At 37.9% G+C, this 21,785-nt stretch overlaps 1 protein-coding gene across 11 annotated transcripts in view; it reads left to right on the plus strand.

Moving 5' to 3' along the window:
* Nucleotides 1–21,785, plus strand: part of BCAS3 (BCAS3 microtubule associated cell migration factor) — a 591,271-nt gene that overhangs the window by 18,584 nt on the left and 550,902 nt on the right. For all 11 annotated transcript variants that reach the window (XR_013354264.1, XR_013354262.1, XR_013354263.1 and 8 more), the window contains exon 5: nt 8,945–9,051. Coding sequence is in view for 8 of the 11 variants with exons in the window: in XM_077852358.1 (XP_077708484.1) it covers nt 8,945–9,051 (107 nt within the window). In the remaining 3 variants the exon portion in view is untranslated. The remainder of the gene's footprint in view (nt 1–8,944; nt 9,052–21,785) is intronic.

Genomic DNA, 21,785 nt, shown 5'->3' on the forward strand with positions numbered 1-21,785 from the left:
TTTTAGGTCTTTTATCTCTGGAAAAAGGAACTCCCTGGTGTCTTCTGTGCTTTTCTCAAGCCCAGCTAGAATCCTTATGACTGTTGTTTTATTTTTTATTTTTTATTTTTTAAATTTTTATTTATTTATGATAGTCACACACAGAGAGAGAGGCAGAGACACAGGCAGAGGGAGAAGCAGGCTCTATGCACCGGGAGCCTGATGTGGGATTCGATCCCGGGTCTCCAGAATCGCGCCCTGGGCCAAAGGCAGGCGCCAAACCGCTGAGCCACCCAGGGATCCCATGACTGTTGTTTTAAATTCTGGTTCAGGCATATGACTTATATCTGTTTTGAATAGATTCCTGGCTGTGATCTCTTCTTGTTCTTTCTTTTGGAATGAATTCTTACATCTTGGCATTTTGTTTAGGTTTCTTCTTTGTATTAGGAAGCATTTTATGTTTCCGGTTCCTGAGAGTAATGGCTATCTTAAGACATCCAGTACTCTCCAGGGCCTGGTACTTCAGGAAGTGTTTCTGGTGTACTCTGCTGTTGTGTTTGCTGCTTTTCCCCTCAGGTCAGTCCTCTGTAGCGTTTCTTCTTGCCTGCAGTTGGGAGTGTTTGGACCTTGTCCACTGTATGGTGAGTTTTAACTATGTTTTGGCTTGCTTGTTAGAAGAGGCTAGATTCTGTTTCCTGGAGAGCTGAAGCTTTGCAGTATCTGTGGTCAATAGACTTGGTGCATTTGGGGATTTGTGCTGGTCTTCCGGGAGAGGCACGCCTACTGTTGCTCTGACTCTCAGGTACACTTGTCCTAGTATAGAAGCACCTGTAGAGCGCAGGGGTTGGAGCTCAGTGTAAGTGGCTCAGGCCTCCACTGTGGGCACTGAAATCCATCTCTACTGATGAACGGGGGTAAAAATGGCATCAACTGACTCTCCAGGCCTTGGAGAGAGGCATTTACCCCTCCTGCTGTTCAGGCAGCCCTCATAGAAGTCTGAACAATATCCCCTCTTGTGTCCCCAGCTCTGTCTTATCCCTGTCTTCATCCTGTCTGTGTCTGAGCCATCTGCCCACCTGGTGGTGCAGTGCTCTTGTTTTTTATCTCAGGCCTGTTGACTGGGTTTCAAAACTCAATTCTAGGGACCTGGTGTGGCTCAGACTCATGCCGATCCTCTCATGAGGATTAGGGTCTCACTGAGCTGTGGCTAGTGTTGGTTTGTCCCAGAGGGGCAGTTGCATGAATGTGCAGAAGCTTGGAGTTTATGGTAAAACATGACCAAAAGCTGGTGTCCAGGTTAGCTGCCCTCTACTCTTCCAATATTAGTGAATGGGGCAGCTCAGTGGCGCCCCCTGGCTCTTTTTTTTCCCCCTGGCTCTTTTGTCCCCCCAAAGTGCCACCTCTCCCAAATTCACTCTAAAGAAGTACTGTTTCTGTAGTGTGACCCAGGGAATCCTCAGATCATGCTGTCTGCTTCTGGGCCTCTGCCTTCCTTCACAAGAGCACCATTGTATCCTCCAGGCTCCACCTGCTGGTGGCGCAGACTTCTAAAACTTAATTTTGGACTCCATTGCTTATAAAACTCGAAATAATCAGTCCCTCTTGTTTCCCTGTCAGTGGTTTTGGGAAAGTGTTTTTCTTGCGCAATGCCCTGAGCTCTGTTCTCTTTCTCTCTTTCCCTTCCCCTCCCTCCCTCCTTCTCTCTCGCTCTTTCACCTCTCTTCCTGATCAGGGCTCCCTCCTCTCTGCAGCACTGGTGATTCTTTGCTCCCCCAAATCACATCTCTGTACCTCCTGCCTCCCATGATATGGCCTCTTTTTTGCCTCTAATTGTGCAGTTTGTTCTCTCAGTACTCGGATTGATTTCCTGGGTGTTCAAATGATTTGATATATATATATATATTTTTTTTTTTTAATTTTTTAATTTTTATTTTTTTAATTTTTTTTTTTATTTATTTATGATAGTCACAGAGAGAGAGAGAGAGGCAGAGACACAGGCAGAGGGAGAAGCAGGCTCCATGCACCGGGAGCCTGATGTGGGATTCGATCCCGGGTCTCCAGGATCGCGCCCTGGGCCAAAGGCAGGCGCCAAACCGCTGCGCCACCCAGGGATCCCTATATATATTTTTAAAGATTTTATTTGTTTATTCATGAGAGAGACACACACACACAGAGAGAGAGAGAGAGAGAGAGGCAGAGACACAGGCAGAGGGAGAAGCAGGCTCCATGCAGGGAGCCCGACGTAGGACTCAATCCCAGGTCTCCAGGATCAGGCCCTGGGCTGAAGGTGGCACTAAATCGCTGAGCCACCAGGGCTGCCCCGCCCCTTGATATTTGTTTAGCTATGTTCAAGAGACAAAACAAGCATAGGGTCCTCCTACTCTCCTTTCCCTCTTTATTAATTAGATAACTATTCTTTTGTTTTCTGTCATCTTTTCCTCTTGAATTCAGACTCTTCCTTCTCTTCTAGAAGTATATTTTTGTTTTCTGCATGTCAGAAGATATTAGAGAACTTTATTTTTTTCTTTTTAAAATTTTATTTTTAAGTAATCTCTATACCCAACGAGGGGCTTGAACCCACAACCCTGAAATCAAGAGTTGTATGTTCCACTGACTGAGCCCCCCAGGTGCCCATTAGCGAACTTCCTTGATTTAATAAAAAAGTAAGTGTGGCCATGGTCTTGGAAATATTAGTTCCAGGTAGTAACAAAAGCTTGTTGTACAACATATGCAAAGTGCCAAAAATAATTTTTAAAGGCATAGGTTCATGTCAGTAACCAAAAATGTTTAGAAAATATTTTTCATCAAAATAATCTTAGCATGGTTTTCTGTGTGTGTGTGTGTGTGTTTAATAGCAAGTAAGAATTGCTGGTGACTATTTCATAAAACCTTTATTTTATTGAAGTAAAATGCATCTGGAAATGTAGATGGATCCTGCTTGAAAATTATTTTAGTGTATATGTGCTGTTGAGCTTATAGTGATCGTTTTAAACATAGTATCCCATATCCCAGGTGATTTATTAAACTTTTAAATGTATACATTTTCCTCTAAATACTTTAGCACACTTACATGTCCTTTGATCTTTCCTTTCTGTATCATATTGATATTTCATATTGATATGAAATTTTGGCCCAGGTTTTTAAAGGATGTACTTTTTGTCTCTGGCTCTAGGAGTGTGTGTGTATACTTGTTAGGTTTAAGGCAATAGTAAAGATTACCAAGATATTTGATTCCCCTTACTTCCTCAGTCTCTTACAGCATTTCTTGAATTTGTCTATTTGTGTTCGTCTTTTTCTTTCTTTCTCCCTTTCTTTCTTTCTTTCTTTCTTTCTTTCTTTCTTTCTTTCTTTCCTTCCTTCCTTCCTTCCTTCCTTCCATCCATTCATGAGAGAGAGAGAGAGAAAGAGCGATTGAGTGTGAAGGGGATGGGGAGAGGGAGAGAGAATCATTTTTTTTTAATCTAGCTATATTTATCAAATGTTCATTTCTGTTTTATTTTTTTTTAAGATTTTATTTATTTATTCATGAGAGACTAGAGAGAGGCAGAGACACAGGCAGAGAGAGAAGCAGGCTCCATGCAGGGAGCCCGACGTGGGACTTGATCCCAGGTCTCCAGGATCACACCCCAGGCTGCAGGTGGCGCTAAACTGCTGCGCCACCGGGGCTGCCCTGGCTTGAAACTTCTAGTCATTCACTTTGTGTCACTACTTCTTTCTGAATGTTTGCTTCTCTTCTTTGACTTTTCTAATGAGGTTGGAGCAGTGATTGCTCAAAGCTTTCTGTTCATACCTTTATAATTATGCTCTGTGATCAAGGAGGAAAGAGTGAGTATTCATTGGGTGATCCAGAAAGATTATCTTCCAGTTACTGGAATGGTTGCAGGGGCCAAGGATGTAGTGCTAGAATTGGCTCAGCTGGTTATGTGCCTGTTCCTGTGCTTGATGGGGAGTAAGATCAGTTACCAGGAAAGAGGAGGCATAGAGTAAGAAGTATATGAGGCATCCAAAGATAATAGCTGCTGCAAGCCTCTGTTGCTCTACTGTGCTTGGGTCTACATGTCAGCTAACTCCTAGACATTTCACTTAGATGTCTCATAAGTGCTTGAAACTCTTTTTTTTTTTAAAGATTTTATTTATTTATTCATGAGAGATACAGAGAGAGAGGCAGAGACACAGGCAGAGGGAGAAGCAGGCTCTATGCAGGGAGCCTGACGTGGGACTTGAACCCGGGTCTCCAGGATCACGTCCTGGGCTGAAGGCAGTGCTAAACCATTGAGCCACCCAGGCTGCCCGTGCTTGAAACTCTTAATCCTTTTCCCATCTAACTATCTCCCCTCAAAAGCTATGCTTGGCTTTCAGGTCATTAATGACACAGAACTTTTCCTGCTTGGCTTTCAGGTCATTAATGACACAGAACTTTTCCAAACTCAAGATCTTTGTACAGGAGTCCTTCTGCTTGAAATGTTCTTTTTGCTTTAATCCTCATTCACCTATTAGCATCTACTGAAAATAACTCAGTTTTTAGACTGAGTATTGGCAGTACGTTGCTGCTATTAATCATACCCACATGGAGTACAGAAGCAGCTGGTTTGGGAGAAAGATCTAATTTCACTTTATAACCTGGATTTTTAAAAAAATATATTTATTTATTTATTCATTCATTCATTCATTCATTCATTCATTCATTTATTTCCCAGAGAGAGGCAGAGACACAGGCAGAGGGAGAAGCAGGCTCCATGCGGGGAGCCCGACACGGGACTCGATCCTGGGTCTCCAGGATTGCGCCCTGGGCTGAAGGTGGCGCTAAACTGCTGAGCCACCTGTGCTGCCCAATATAACTTGGATTTTTAGGTGACCAGAAAACCCAGTGGGCCTCCACTCTCCAATTGCAAACATTTTTCTGAGGAGGGAGAGTACACTGAGTGGATAGGGTTTTGGAGGATGGGTGAATGAAAGGAGAATGTTGTAGTTGAGTAAAACTACAAAGGAATGCTGCATGTCTCTATGGGATAGACTGTAAAATCCATATTTAGGGGTGAAATAAGAAAAAAACCAGTAAAGAAGATAAAGAATGGTTATGGACAATAAACAGTGATGGTATAATAGAGGATATAAAGAAAATTTAAAGAATAAAGATTACTTAAAGCTATAACAGTTTTGAAGAATAGCCTATAATTTTTACAAAATTAGGAGTATATTCCAGAGTGATGAGGTCTGCTGTGCCACCATCCAGAGAAAGAAAAATAGTACAAGTGACTAAGCAGAATCTAAAATAAGAGAAAGGAGATTTTGTTCATATAATGACCTTAGGATTTTATATGTGGCATTTGAGCCCTTCTAAAAGTAACAACCTTAAGATGGTAGTTGTAGTAGAAAGATGACTGGATTGAGTGTCAAGAATCCTGAGATTTCTCTTCAGCTTTGAGTACATTATACCTAATTTGTTCTTGTCAATGTAAAATGAAATTGGCTCCTACTCTGCACATAAAACTGGATTTTGTATGTTAGATAAACTGATCTGTTTATCAAAGTTCATTGAAAAATATAAAAGACCATGTAAATATTAGGTATAAAGAGAATTATGCCCTTGGAAAATAAGTTTATAATTCTGAATTTTCCTGGATATAGAATCATGTGCTGTTAACTTTATGCCAATGAATTCCTGCCAAAAGAAAATTAGCATTAAAAAATTCATGCTTTTTGGAATTGATGTTATAATGGACAGGGTAGTGGTGGTTTAAGAAGAGAGCTGCTTAGGAAGACACAGGTGATAGATGGTTGATAGATTTGTTGTAAGAGGAAAGGAAGAGGTGATTTCTGATTTTGCCAACTGGCTAGATAATCATGCTGTTCAGAAGATCAAGTTTGTGGAGGCAGTCATGATCTTTAGGTGAAAATTGGTCTTCCACTGAGACATCCAAAAACCTATGTTGAGAAAGTCACTGGCATATACTAACAGAAGTAGTGGATGGAATGAGACCACTTGGAAAGGTATACTGTGAGAACAGTGTTTAGGAATTAGCTTTGAACAACTCCAGTATTTAAAGAGTGGGTGGAACAGAATGAGCCAGTGGGGGAAATGGTCATGGAATGATTAGAGTGATAGAAAGAAAACTAGGAGGTTATACCTGGAGAACCAAAGGAAAATATTTTAAGGAGAAAATGGTGAGTGTTGTTTATTGCTGCTAAATTGTCTAATAAGATGGACTCTAAAAAACATACATTGCATACAAACAACTTGGAGATTATTGGTGAGCACAACAGAAGTCACTTGAGAGGAGTGTTGGGGTAGAAAGCATTTTGAAATGGATTTGGGGTAAATGAGAGATGAAGAAGAGATAGCAGTTATAAACAACTTAATGAAGTTATTAGCTTCTAAAAGGAGAGGAGAATAATGAAGTCAAATAGAGAGGGATATTGTTTCAACCTATTATTTTTTAAAACTTTATTTGTTGTGCAAATATATCATGGTAAATAATACAAAATATGGATCAAAGAATGAAGTTTTATAGATCCAGCACCTGTGTAACCATCATCCAGGGTAAGAAATAGAATGTTGTTACTTAATTGCTTAGTGATTTTGAATTTCATATGAATAGAATTTTTGCTATATAGTCTTTTTTGTGTCTGGCTTCTTTTGATCTTTATGTCTGTGAGGTTCATCCATTTTATGATGTATGGCAGTGTTTCGTTATTTTTCTGTGGTGAATAGTATTCCATCGTTTCAGTATACCACTTGTCCACTTTCCTTTTGATGGACGTTTAGATTGATTCCAGCTTTTGGATCTTTGCAAATAATGCTGCTATGAAGATGGCTGGCTGGCTTAGTTGAAAAAGCATGCTATTCTTGAGCTTGGGGTTGTGAGTTTGAGCTCCATGTTGGGTGTAGAGATTACTTAAAGAAAACACAGTGCTGCTGTGAATATTCTTGTATTTGTCTCTTGGCATATATATTCTCTTTATTTTAATGAGTGTATACCTAGGGTAGAGCTACTTGGTCAAAGGGCATTGTATCTTCAATTTGGATATATATTGTCAAACTGTTTTCCAAAGTGGTTGTACTGATTTACATTCACTAGCAATAAATAAGTAATACTTTACATCCTGCCAATATTTGGTTTTGTCATTGTAATTTTAATCAATTCTTCCTTAGTTACAAATGAGATCGAGCCACTTTTCATATTTATTGATGACAGATTTATTTGGATGTCTTTTTTTTGAAGAGTTTTTCATGTCTCCAGCCTGTTTTTCTAATGACTTATCTTTTTCATATTGATTTTTAATTGTTACATGGATAAAATGAGTCCTTGTGGGATTATAATTATTAGAAGTCTCTTTTCCCCTGCTTTGGCTTACCTTTTGACTTTTCTGGCAAGGGTAGCTCATGCTTAGCAGTTCTTCATTTTAATATAATAGATAATATACTAGGATTTGTCAGCCTTTTATGTAGAGAGTTTTGGTGTTCTATTAAGTCTTTCCCTGGACCATGATGATGAAAGTGTGCTTCTACAGTATCCACTTGTGTTTTCCTAATTTTACCTTTGTCATTTACATCTAAAATTCCCTGGCACTGATTTATTTGAAAAATTTTAAAAGTAGGAGACTCTTCAGCATGTTTAAATGCTCATTGAAAATATCCAGTAGCATGGAAGGTATTGAAGATACAGGAAATAAATGATTAGAAAAAGGCTTCTGAGTTGGTGGAGGAGAATGGGATCCCAGAGCACAGATGGAGAAACTTACTCTGGACAGAAGGAAAGAAAAATGTTTGTAATAGGATGGAAGGAGAACAGTGTGGGACAGATGCACGCAGGTCTTTGGCAACAGGAAATTCCTAGTTTCCCTATGCAGTCTGAGACAGATTATCTGCTGAGTAAGGAGAGATTGGATGGAGCCAAGGCTTGGAGAAAGCTAAAGAAAGTCATTGAAGAAATTATGGATGAAGTTCCAGAAAATAGAGTGAATTTGCTGTGTAGTTTTGAGTGTCCAGTTGAGGTTTTTAGAGATAATTTGTAGAGGTACCAAGTCTGTATAATTGTGTGATATTCCTATAACAGTACTTGATTGCCATAGAATATACCAAGATAGTGAGTAGTTGATTTCATCTAGGATTGAGATTTTGTGAGATGGGTGCCATGCAGAGATCCCAAAGAAGATCAGAGACTGTAGATTTCTGGCAGAAGTTACTGAGATGATTGATCAAAGACCATAAGATGGAAGGAGTGTCAGTATATCATCTTATAGGGAGAAGGCAGGGGATCATTGGACCAGAGGGCCTAATGAAGTCAGATAATGGTTCATAATGGAAGTGATTGAGCAGACTTGATTGAGGATAAGATCATGATTTGAGAATAGAATGCTTGAATTAGTATTTTGTGAGATGCAATAGTTTTGTTCAGGAAAGATATCTTTCATAATGCTGATTATATAACAGATGCTTATTATTCACTGATGTGAATTGGAAGTTGCTTAGACAAGTACATATAATTCTCTTGTAGTGAACCATATGCCTGCTGTTCACAGGTTATCAGAATTCAATTCCTAAATGTGAAGGAACATAACTTTTTAAATAATTTATAAATTTATAGATAGAATATATCTATTTATAAAAATAGAATTTATACATATTAGAATTCTAGATTATATTTTATTTTTATATTTAATTAATCTTTGTAAAATATTTCTTTATGTGTCATTTACAGATGGTTTGTTCCTGGTATTAATATTCCCAAGTTCTCTAGTGAGAGTTTTTTAAAAAAAGTCTTACTTGTGCAGATCATTATAGGTATTGTTAAAAAAAAAATACTACTAGTTTTATAGTTTCAGCTTCCTGTTCACTTTCTTATAGATGATGTCTTCTAAATACTTTTTACTGAAAAACAACTTATAACAATTGTTACACGAAGAACATTAAAGAAGTGTAGTTGTTTTCAATTTGCTTCTTTGTGTCTTAATTGTAACACAGATACATCAAGAAATCTGGAATTTCATGAAATACACAGCACTGGGAATGAGCCGCCTCTGCTGATTATGATCGGCTACAGTGACGGAATGCAGGTCTGGAGCATTCCGGTAAGTCTGGAGAAGGTTGAATCCCTAGGATAGAATACTTGCCAGCTTGCTAGCTGATACGAAACCTGGTCATACTTTCTGTAAGGTCTCATCCATTTATTTCACAAGCAGTTGCTAAGAGGTTTCTGTGTAACACCAAACAAGGCACAAAGAATAAGGGGCAAGTGAGGGGCAGAGGGCCTGAAGATGATTTGTGACATCGGGCTGGGAATTGTGGGAATCACTTTATGTGCCAGATGTCATTCTTTCATCGTAATAACTCTCTTGAGTAGATATTATTATTATCCTTCCATTTTCCAGAAGAGTAAACAAGGTCACAGAAGGTTTTTTCTTTTCTTTTTTTAAGATTAGCAGTCATTTAAAAAAAAAATCAATGATTTGAATCATTCATGTGGTACAAAATTCTCGATTATGACAGTTTAGAAAACTCCCTCCCATCCTTGTTCCCCATTTCTCCTTGAGGCAACCAGGATTTCTAGTTTCTTTTGGATCCTTATAACTGTGTTTTCTGCAAAAAGAAACATAAATAAATTTGTTTCTGCCACCTTTCCCTCCTTAACAGGTGGGAGCATGTACAGCTTAGTCTGTACCTTGCTGAGTTTTACTCATGATGTCAGTATTCAGAGAGCTTCTTTATTGAATTTTATAGCTGTATATAATTCCATTATTTGGCTTTTCCTTAATTTATGTAGTTTGTTCCCTAGATTGAAAAAACTTGAATGTGTCTTCCCCCACCCCACTGTTAGACATAATGATGCAATACATGAGTTTGAGCAAAGATTATTTTATATCTGTGTATTTTATAAAATAAGTTTCAATTTTGATAAATGTTTAAAATTGCCTAATACTGGTCCCAGTTTGCCTCTTAAATTCTACATGTTCTTTGGGATGACCAAAAATAAAATGTCCTAAAAGAGGAAGAGGCTTGGTAGGATCACAGCTGAGTGAACTGTAGTACAGATTGCATACTTTGGCTTGTGCTTACATTCCGGCCTAAATATCATCTCTCTCCAGTAGATGGTGGGGGGAAGGGGAACTTCTGTTGTGTGGTTCTTTTGCTGTTGGAGGCTCAAGGCCAATACACAGAGTTTTAATTTGAACCTTTATTAAATTCATTCACCAAATAGTTTGAAGCCCTTTGTGTATGTGTTTCAGCTAGAATTTCCCCTCTCTTTTTGTAATATTCTTAAAAGATTTATAGGAAAAAATAGTATATTATGTCAAATTTAAAGGACTTCAGGATGTTCTTGAGTACAGAATTTGGCTACAGTGGCATAAAGGTGATTAAGTAATGACCACCTTGGACTTCATAATTTAATATTTTAAGTACAAAGATATTCTTTGGTAAATCACTAATGATGAACTTTGGTCTTTCATCTAATCATATAATTCTGTATGATATTATTAGTTATTTAGGGTTAGGGGTTTTATATTTCTTTTTTTTAATGATTAGCTTTATTTTGTAGAAGTAGAAGAATTCTGCTAATATGTCACGAAATGAGTGTCCTCTTTCTTTTGCCTCTTGGAATGTGTAGTTGACATTTTTCATGGCCCTTCAGCACTGTTTGTAATTTAAGTATCATGTTGAAGGCATGGACAAAGGACTGAAAATTAGGCAGTGTTCTTTTTTTCCCCCATCAAGAGAAATATTTCTAGGTTGTGATCAGGGGAAGAGATTTTGTAAATATAACTTTTTCTTATTAATAGATACAGTATCTTGATCCATTACACTGTTTGTTGACAGACTTGAAGGCAGAGGGGAAGCTAGAGTTTTAACAAGAAGGTTGAGCCTATGTGATTAAGGGTGTTCACTGAATCAAGCACATTCCTTGGGTGGTGCTCAGGCTACCCACTTGTTCTGGTTATAATTAGAGGTAACACTCTTAATAGTTTTAGAGTTAACTTGTGTTTAGCTCTCAGTAACTTAAAGGTCTTCTGAGTAATTTAAATTACTTCTTTAAAGTAATTCTTATGCACAGATTGTATTCTGAGAGACTCAATCTTTTCTTCATGCAATGTTCATTAGCTAGTTGTTTACTATTGTAGTATTATAGCTCTGTGAGGACTGTTTCAAGAATTTTAGAAGGCAGTTTGGGAAAATAACCTTTTGTTGTTCTCTTACTGTGTTCAAAGCGTTTTATATGCACATCATCTCATCTGTTGTATGCTGTGAGGTAGAAGTTATCCTATTTTGTAAGTGGTAGCATCATACTTCTCTTTTAAGAGGTGAAGTTGGAATTCGAACCCAGTTCTATCTGACTTCAAATTGAAAGCCTATGATATCAGAGCTGTACTTCATTTCTCTTCAAATGTGATGGCATAAGAAATGCCATGCAAAGACTTTGGCAGTTCAATTTAAGTTTTCATTTTAAAAGGTTATGATATGTGCCTTCAGCTATTCATCTTTTATAGAGTACTGTGACTGTTACCCATTACTAACTAAACCCTTCCAAAACTTGTTTATCACTAGTCAGTTATTCAGTAATCATTTAAGTGTTACCATGTGCTAGACAGTAGGGAGCTTATGTTGGTCAACCTAGAAATAATCCTGGCTCTTAGGGATCTTTGCAGACCATAAATCATATTTGCTTTTGAGTAAGTGTGAGTGGGCAGAGAGTCAATCCCTGTCCAAGCCATAGCTTACTTTTTTGCTTCAAGTTTGTGAACAGAGTTTTCTCCTGTTGATTTTATATAACCTTTGAGTCTCCGGTTAAGAAAGTAAACACATCCTGGTTACACATTTAAAAAGTTGTCTATGAGTTGCACAAATTTGAACAAGGCCTAGGTGGTATCTTAATGTTATAGTTAAGTGGAGTTAGCTCAGAAGCAGAATTGCCCAGATGTAGTTGCTCAACTACCCAGTTCCCACCACTTTGTATATAGACGAGGTGGCTGTAGGAAGAAAACACCAGCTTTCCTAGCTTTCCCAAGCTGTCAAGCCCCTTCTTTCAACACATCTGATGTAACATAAGAAAGCATGATTATTTGTTGATGTTCTGGATAAACGGGCTCTTTTCCCACTCATGCCTAACAATCTCATTGCCTCTTTTTGGTGATATAAATATAGATTCTCTTGCTTAAAATCCTTAACTTAAAAAAAAATCAAGATTGTACATGGATTAAAAATCAAATAGTTTTGTGTGATTCATATGAAAAAAATAAGCAGTTCTGTACTCTTCCTTTCACAATTCTTTAATTCTATTAGCTGTTATCTCAGTATTTATTTCATTCATTTTAATATGTCATACTTACATTATTGGTTTTTCTTTTCTCTCAGTCTTATACATTGAGTGACTTGGTGCTGTGAACTATGAGGACTTAAAAGGTGTTCACTTTGGGTCTTTTGGGTGGCTAGTTGGTTAAGTGTCCGACTCTTGATCTTAGCTCAGGTCTTGATTTCAGGGTCATGAGTTCAAGTCCTGTGTTGGGCTCCCTGCTGGGCATAGAGCCTATTTAAGAAAAAAAAAAAGAAAAAAAAAGGTGTTCATTTTTTCAGTACATATCTGGGATACGGTATGTATTTTGAGCAAAACAGATACCATGTTTGCTGTAATGGAGCTAGTAGGAAAGATGGATTTAAATAAAAATAAACTAATACACAACTTAAATTGTGATAAGAATAATTGTGAAATGTAAAAAGAATAAGAGATTGTAATAATAAGTAAGTGGCATAGAAGTTAAGATTTAGCTAGGGTAGGCTTAGAATAACAAACTCTGAGGTGGAAAGTCAGTGGCTCTGAGGTGGAAATGTTCTGTCCTCTATGGTTGGACATTGATTTAGATTTCTTAAGTTTTTTTTCTTCTTAAAGAATATTGAGATAAATATCTTTATGATCATGTGATTTGGAAAGATCAATAAAAGTAGATACACCAAGGCTCTTGATAGATTGGCCAAATTGCATTCTTGTAAAGCCATGCCACTTATACTTACCCCATTTATTTATTAATTCATTCACTCAGTGAAGATTTATTGATTGCCTTTTACAAGCCAGGTCCTATATAAGGTGCTGGGAAAACAACAATGAGCAAAACAAAATCATTTTTCTTGGGGAATTTCCATTCTGGGTAGGTGGAGAAGATGGTAATAAACACATAGCAGGCTAGCTGGTGGTAAGTGGTAGGGTAGGGTGGTTGATATTGTGGTGGATTGCTATATTATACAGGATGGTCTGGGAAAGCCTAAAGATCCTTTGAGCAGAAATGCTGAGGAGTGATCCTTCTGGGTATTTGAGGGAAGAGCATTCAAATCCATTATTCTGTGCTAGGATTATGTTTCCTGTATTCAAGAACAGCAAGGAGGCAGTTCAGCTGAAGGTGGGTGGGCAAGGTGAAGAATGCTAGGGGATGATGCCTGAGAGGTGGGTAGTGGGCTAGAGCTTGGTCAACCACAGACTTCAAAAATTGTAAACACAGAGCAAATTTGAAACAATTTTACAGTGAAAAACATGTATATCCACTACCTAGATTGAACCATTACAATTTTACTATACTTTATTTCATATCTGTCTTATTCAATGCATTTCAAAGTCAGTTGCAAACATCAGTAGACTTTCCTCCAACTACTTTTGGACACATATCATTAACTAGCATTCCACATTTGATTAGTTTTTGTTAAAATATACATACAATTAGATACCCAAATCTTAATATGTCAGTTTCCTAGGCTTTGACAAATGCATACACCTAGGTAACCCAGATCTCTGTCAAGATAGAACATGCTTATCACTGAGGAAATTTCCCCTCATTCCTATTCCCAGTGAATTTTTCTTCTGTCTCGTGCAGAGGCAACCACTGTTCTTGTGTTTTCCCACTACAGATTAGTGTTGCCTGTTTTAGGACTTCCTGTGCTATTATACTATATGCATTTTTTATGTGTAAGGCTTCCTTCACTCAGCATGTTTGTGAGATTCACCCATGTTTGTTCCTTTTTATTGCTGAATAATATTCAATTGTGTGAATATACCATAGTTTATCCCTTCTCCTAATGATGATAGCTGGGCTGTCTACAACCCTTGCCTTTTCTTTTTTATTTTATTTTATTTATTTTTTTATTTTTTTTTATTTTTTATTTTTATTTTTTTGCCCTTGCCTTTTCTGATTGAAGATGCTGTGAAGATATTCTGTCAGTCTTTTTGTAAAGTGGTAAGTATCTACACATGGAGTTGCAGGTTTGTGGGGTAGAAATGTGGTTAGTTTTATAGCAAACGTCCAAACCTTTTTCCAAAGTAGCTGTGCCATCTTATATTTCCCCCTGCAGTGAATGAGTTGTTCTCTAACCTCATCAACATTTGGTGTTGTCCATCTTTTTAATTTTAGCCATTCTGATAAGTGGTACCTGGTGATGACTATTAATGTTGGAAAACTTTTTCATGTTTTGTTGGCTAATTAGAATATCTTTTAGGAATGATGTGTACACTTTTTTTGTTCACGAGAAACATTGAGTTGTAGAAGCCATTTGAGGACTTTGAACAGATTAGATGGTGATTTGTCTAACAAAAGTAGTAAAGGTATGATAAGGAGCAAATATGAGTAGAAGGATAGTGAGTTTGGTTTTAAGTTTGTGGCCATTGGATGGCTGGTGCTGGTCCACAAACTGATCAGAGTGAGTGTTTGTTGTTGTAAGCAACAAAATAAGTACAGAAAACGAGAGTAAGCTTTTAGACATTGGTAGCTATTTGCGAGTTGCACATCATCCAAATATGATTTGTTGCACAAACAGAAGTATCTGTTTGTACCAGAATGGAAATTAAAAAATAAATAATCAGGCATTCATAACATTATTTGACAAATACCATCAATATAACATCTAGGTAGAGGAGGAGTTTATGACAATGGGTATGTTTTAGGCGTCCTGTAGTCATGTGGTATTTCATTTAACACAGACAATAGTAATTTTTATGATTATTAACATTCATTTTAGTAGCTATATGCTCTCAGGATGGAGAATGAGATACAGAAGCTTCAGGGAGGAAATTTGAAATGCAGGATGAGGACTTGAATTTATTAATCTTTCAGCCTGTATGAACTCACTAAATATCTTTGAGTGACAGAGATAGATTCTAAAATCCATATATATTTTTATTTATTTATTTATTTATTTATTTATTTATTTATTTATTTATTTATACATACAACTTTATTTATTTATTCATGAGAGAGAGACAGAGACAGAAGCAGACACACAGGCAGAGGGAGAAGCAGACTCCCTGCAGGGAGCCCGATGTGGGTCCCTGAACCGAAGGCAGACCCTCAACTGCTGAGCCACTGAGGTGTCCCTCAAAATCCATATTTATTAAAGATATATCTTGCCATGACAGTGAGATGGATAGAGAATAAGGAGAAAAGCAAAGGTTATAAGGCTAGTTAGGAGTCAGTTTCAACATTGTCCAGTTGTGGGATGTTGTGAAACTATACTAAGTTTGTTGTGGTGGTATCTGATAAGACATTAAGAGGAGTGGAGAAAGAGTCAAAGATGTTCCCATGGTTTAGACCTGGGGCTGGTGCTACCTGGTATGTAAGATGCCATAGTTTTAGAAAAAATATAATTTTATTATTAGACTTAGACTTATGTTAAAAATTATATAAGGCAAAAATTACATTGCACAATATACATAATAAAGAATTCTCATTTAAAATTTTCAGCAGGTATGAAATCCAAGATAGACCTTTATAAGAGTCCTGATAGTTTTCCCTACTTTTTTTTTTTTTATTTATTTATGATAGTCACAGAGAGAGAGAGAGAGGCAGAGACATAGGCAGAGGGAGAAGCAGGCTCCATGCACCAGGAGCCTGATGTGGGATTCGATCCCAGGTCTCCAGGATCGCGCCCTGGGCCAAAGGCAGGCGCCAAACCGCTGAGCCACCCAGAGATCCCTCCCTACTTTTTTTTGCTATGTGTTTAAATGGCTACTTAGTTTTATGATCCTCTTTTGAAGTTTTTAATATCTTAAAAAATCTTGAAAATTTATTCATTGCAACACCTAGAAGATGATAGTTGCATAGCATGAAAGAGCATATTGATTTAATTTCAAAATTTTTTTTTCATATTTCAAGTTTTTGTTTTTTTTTTGTTCTGCCCATGCAACTTTATTGGTCCAAGCTCAGAAGTTGTTAACAGTGACACTGATGCCCCTACACCCAGCCAACAAGAAATCTAGGGCAATGTGACCATCCATCACTATTCATCCCAATAGGATTCGACTGATCTGTATTCCATCTAGGGACATACATTGTATTACCAGTAACATTTGCCAAACTTAGAGATAGCTATTATTCCGGCTTTCTGATTTGTGCAATTTAAAAAAAATTGTTTTTTATTGGAGTTCAATTTGCCAACAAATAGCATAACACCCAGTGCTCATGCCGTCAAGTGCCCCCCTCAGTGCCCGTCACCTAGTCACCCCAACCCCCCGCACACCTCCCTTTCCACCACCCTTTATTCATTTCCCAGAGTTAGGAGTCTCTCATGTTCTGTCACCCTCTCTGATATTTCCCATTTTCTCTCCTTTCCCCTTTATTCCCTTTCACTATTTTTTTATGTTTTTTTTTAAGATTTTTAAAAAAATTTTATTTATTTATGATAGTCACACACAGAGAGAGAAAGAGAGGCAGAGACACAGGCAGAGGGAGAAGCAGGCTCCATGCACCGGGAGCCCGACGTGGGATTCGATCCTGGGTCTCCAGGATCGCGCCCTGGGCCAAAGGCAGGCACCAAACCGCCGCGCCACCCAGGGATCCCATTTTTTTAAAAGATTTTATTTATTTATTCATGAGAGACACACAGAGAGAGGCAGAGACACAGGCAGAGGGAGAAGCAGGCTCCATGCCGGGAGTCTGACGTGGGACTCAGTCCCAGGTCTACAGGATCACACCCTGGGCTGAAGGCAGCGCTAAACTGCTGAGCCACCCAGGCTGCCCCTATTTTTTAATATTTCCTGAATGAATGAGACCATATAATTTTGTCCTTCTCCGATTGATTTACTTCACTCAGCATAATACCCTCCAGTTCCATCCATGTCGAAGCAAATGGTGGGTATTTGTCATTTCTAATGGCTGAGTAATATTCCATTGTATACATAGACCACATCTTCTTTATCCACTCATCTTTCGATGGACACCGAGGCTCCTTCCACAGTTTGGCTATTGTGGACATTGCTGCTATAAACATTGGGGTGCAGGTGTCTCGGCGTTTCACTGCATCTGTATCTTTGATTTTTTTTTTTTTTTTACGATTTTATTTATTTATTTGAGAGAGAGCAAGCAAGAGAGCACAAGCAGGGGGAGTACAAGAGGGCTGAGGGAGAAGCAGGCTTCCTGCTCAGCGCTTGATGTGGGGCTCCCTTCCAGGACTCTGGAATCATGAGCTGAGCTGTAGGTGGACACCTAACTGACTGAGCGACTCAGGCACCCCATGTGTCAAGTTTTAATTTAAATTCTAGTTAGTTAACATATGGTGTAATATTAGTTTCAAGAGTAGAACTTAATGATTCATTGCTTACACATAACACCTGGTGCTCATCACAAGAGCCCTCCTTAATACCCCTCACTCAGTTAATCCGTCTCCCTGCCCACTTCCCCTCCAGCTCCAGGAAAGCACTCCAAATGTTAACTCATTATATTTTAGGTTCAATAAGTTAACATTTTGGGGGACAAAAAGTTAACTTTTGGAGCACTTTCTTGAAGCTCTGACTGTACTTCAAAGATAGGACACTAGGTGTCACTAACACATTGCATTAAGAAAACTGCAGCTGTTCCCCTGAAAGTATTTGCCCTAAAGCTTTTCGTGTATGTAGCTTTTACACTATAGCTTTAGAGAAACGTGCAAGGGCATATTTGAGGTAAATACCAATTAGTCTATTATTTATTAGAAGTTGAGTGCCAATAGATCTTGCCATGTCAAGATTGCTAGCCAGGAAACAATTTTTATGAGTTTCATTTGGGAGCATTATAAAGTCTGTGATTTGGGTTAACTGGCAAGCAGAGGAAGTTTGGGGACCTGAATCAAAAAATTGTGTTCATTGAGAACAGGGCCTTATTTTGTTTGGTCCAATCTCTTATTACTGGGGAGAAAAATAAAGGATGGCTCTTTAGTCATCTGTGGGGGAAGAGCTTAGGGTGTCATAAAGTGAATAAAAACAAAAATGAAAAATAATATTGAAATAACTTCCAGAATCCACCTGTATTAATGGAGAAAAGTACTTTCGTTTAGAGTGTGTTTCTTACTGTGTCACTTTAAAGAAATCTTGCATCTGAAATTTAATCTTTCCTTCTGTTTTAATAATGGCTTTATGTGACTTATTGATTTAATATACACACTCTTAGTTTGAAATTTATTATTGTAAATTAGAATCTTTCTTGTTTGAAATATTTTTGATGTTTTCTACTCTAAAGCAAAAGATATTCTTTGGACATAAGCAGACTTATGAGTTCATGGAAGGCAGTTTCTTTTTTTGTTATAAATTCTCTTGTTAAAAATTTCATTGAATATTTTAAGTGCACAGATCTTAAGTGTACAGATTGCATTTTTATATATGTATATAACCTCTATACATAACTCAGATTAAGATATAGAACATTTCCAGCAACTCTGAAGTCTTCCTCTTCCCTGTTAATATTGTCCTTCTTATAGCTCCAATAACCAGTATTCTGACTTCTGTCACCAGAGATTAGTTTTTCTGTTCTCGAACTTCATTAAAAAAATATGGTTGTAGATAATACAATCTGTATTTTTTTTATTTCTGGCTTCTTTCTCTTAGTAGAAAAGCTATGAGATTCTTTCATGTCTTGTGTGTAGCAGTAATTTGTTCTAATTATTTTCTGTGAAATATTTTATCACGAATACAACACATTTAAAAAAGTCCGTTATATAGCCAATAGTCATTTTTGTTGTTTCTGGTTTTTGAGTATTATGAATAAAGCTGTTCTTTTTTTTTTTTTTTTTGAATAAAGCTGTTCTGAATGTTCTTATATATGTTTCTTTGTGAACTTATACTGCACACATTTTTCTTTTTTTTTTAAAAAGATTTATTTATTTACTTATTTATGATAGACATAGAGAGAAAGAGAGAGGCAGAGACACAGGAGGAGGGAGAAGCAGGCTCCATGCCGGGAGCCCGATGCGGGACTCGATCCCGGGACTCCAGGATTGATTGCACCCTGGGCCAAAGGCAGGCGTCAAACCGCTGAGCCGTCCAGGGATCCCCCTGCACACATTTTTCAAAGGAATTTTATTTATCTACTTGAGAGAGTGAGTGAGTGAGAGAGCAGGAGTGGGGGCCGGGGGAGGCAAAAGAGAGGGAGAGTGGGGAGACTCCTTGGTGAGCAAGGAGCCCCACATGGGCCTTGATCCCAGGACCCTGAGATTGTGACCTGAGCCAAAGGCAGATGCTTAACCGATTGAGCCATCCAGGCATCCCTATTGCACCCACTTCTCTTGTATATATAGGCCTAGAGTAGATTTGCTGTGTCATAGTATAGGTGTATGTTTAACTTTAGTACATATAGCCAGTTTTCCAAAGCAGTTTTACCAATATGTAATGTATGAAAGTTTATTTGCTCTCTATTTCTCATTGGCTCTTGGTATTTACAGCTTTTAAAATTTTAACCATTCTGGTAGGTATGTACCAGTATCTCATTGTGGAGTATTGAAGATGCTTTTTATTTTGCGGTAATTTTAAACTTCTAGAAAAATTTACAAGGTACTTCTTGATTTACCAGTTAGGGACATTTTGCTCCATTTGCTGTATTATTCTCTCAGTGTTCTTATTCGTGCGGATTTTTTTCTGAACCATTTATCAGTAGGAGAAATCATGTACCCCTTTTCCATAAATAATTCGTTTTATATTTCCTAAGAATAAGCATATTATCTTATACAACCATTCCACTGTCAAAATCAGGACATTTATATTTGATAAAATACTATTATGCAATCTACAATCTATTTTCCAATTCATTGTTCGTCTTAATAGTCTCCTTTGTAGGTATTCTTACACTTTCACTTTTTAAAAAAAAATTTTATTTATGATAGTCACACAGAGAGAGAGAGAGAGGCAGAGACATAGGCAGAGGGAGAAGCAGGCTCCATGCACCGGGAGCCCGACGTGGGATTCGATCCCGGGTCTCCAGGATCACGCCCTGGGCCAAAGGCAGGCGCCAAACCGCTGCGCCACCCAGGGATCCCAACACTTTCACTTTTTAAAAAAAGATTTTATTTATTTATTCATGAGAGAAAGAGAGAGAGAGAAAGAGAGGCAGAGACACAGGGAGAGGGAGAAGCAGGCTCCATGCAGGGAGTCCGACATGGGACTAGATCCCAGATCTCCAGGATTACACCCTGGGCTGAAGGCGGTGCTAAACCGCTGAGCCACCTGGGCTGCCCACTTTTCACTTTCTTAATGTTGTCTTGATGACAGAAATCTGGATCAAATTTTAAGTGATTTACTCTGTTAATGCTTTTTGTATCCTTGTTTACTGTAAAGCTATGAAGATATTCTCCTATGTTTTCCTTTCAAAAATTTATTTATTAGAGAATTGGAGTGTGCAAGCTGGGGGAGGGGCCGAGGGGGGGAGAGAGAGAGAGAGAGAGAGCATCTCAAGGAGATTCTGCACCAAGCCCCAACATGGCGCTTGATCTCATCACCTGAGATCATGACCTGAGCTGAAGCCAAGAGTCAGTTGCTTAACCAACTGAGCCACCCAGGTGCCCTGAACTGTGGTCATATCTTAATGGTCTTAATATCTGGTACCAAGTACATTGGCCGTTATTTGGTTATATGCATATGATCATTTGTAAATGTATGTGTACATGCACACATATATATGTATATATGTTTAGTAAATGTGTTTCAAGATTTCAGTCTTTTGCTGAATATTTTCATCTAAGAGTGCTAGAGTCAATTTCAGAAAGACCCAAACTAAATTTCATAATTGTTTGCTGTTTGCTATATCCCATTCCGTTTCTAATTTATCCTTTATTCCTAAAATCTCTATTTTTATTAATTAATAGCACCATAATTTTTCCATTCAGCCACATTTAGGGTCTATGCCAAGTATTAGAGGATACAAATATAACTAAGACCTGAGCCTTGAGGAGCTCATATTCTACTTGTGTGAGATGTCACTACTTAATTGCAGTCTGTGTCAGTGCTTCTCAAATGGGAGTGCTTTTGCTCCCTAGGAGACATTTGGCCCTATTTGCAGACATTTTTTATTATCACGATTGGGAGTTGCTACTGGCATCTAGTGGGTAAAAGCCAGAGATGCTGTTAAGCATCCTACAATGTCCAGGACAACTTCCCATAACAAAGAATTGTCCTTCCAAAATGTCAGTAAGGCCGAGGGTGAGAAACTCTGGCCTGTGAAATCAGTGTTTCAATGGAGGGATGAATAGAGTGCTATAGAGCACTGAGTAGTGATGAGATGCCTGGGGGAGTCTTGATACTTGTGCTGCCTAGTGAAGTTTCATAATGTTAGTATACATAATAGCATCTGTAATTTGAATAATCAGAATATACCACACACATTATTTTATTTTTTCACACACATTATTTTAGACACATACCTATAAGTTTCTATTACCTTGTCAATTTAACTATTTTTTTAGAGATTATTTTACTTTAAAGTAATCTCTACACCCTCTGTGGGGCTCAAATTGTTTAGAACCATCCATGTTGTTGCACGTTGCAGTAGTTTGTATTTTTTATTTTATTACTGTGGTATATTCCATTGATTAACTA

The sequence above is a fragment of the Canis aureus genome, chromosome 16 (genome assembly GCF_053574225.1).
Source record: "Canis aureus isolate CA01 chromosome 16, VMU_Caureus_v.1.0, whole genome shotgun sequence".
Taxonomy (NCBI): Eukaryota; Metazoa; Chordata; class Mammalia; order Carnivora; family Canidae; genus Canis; species Canis aureus.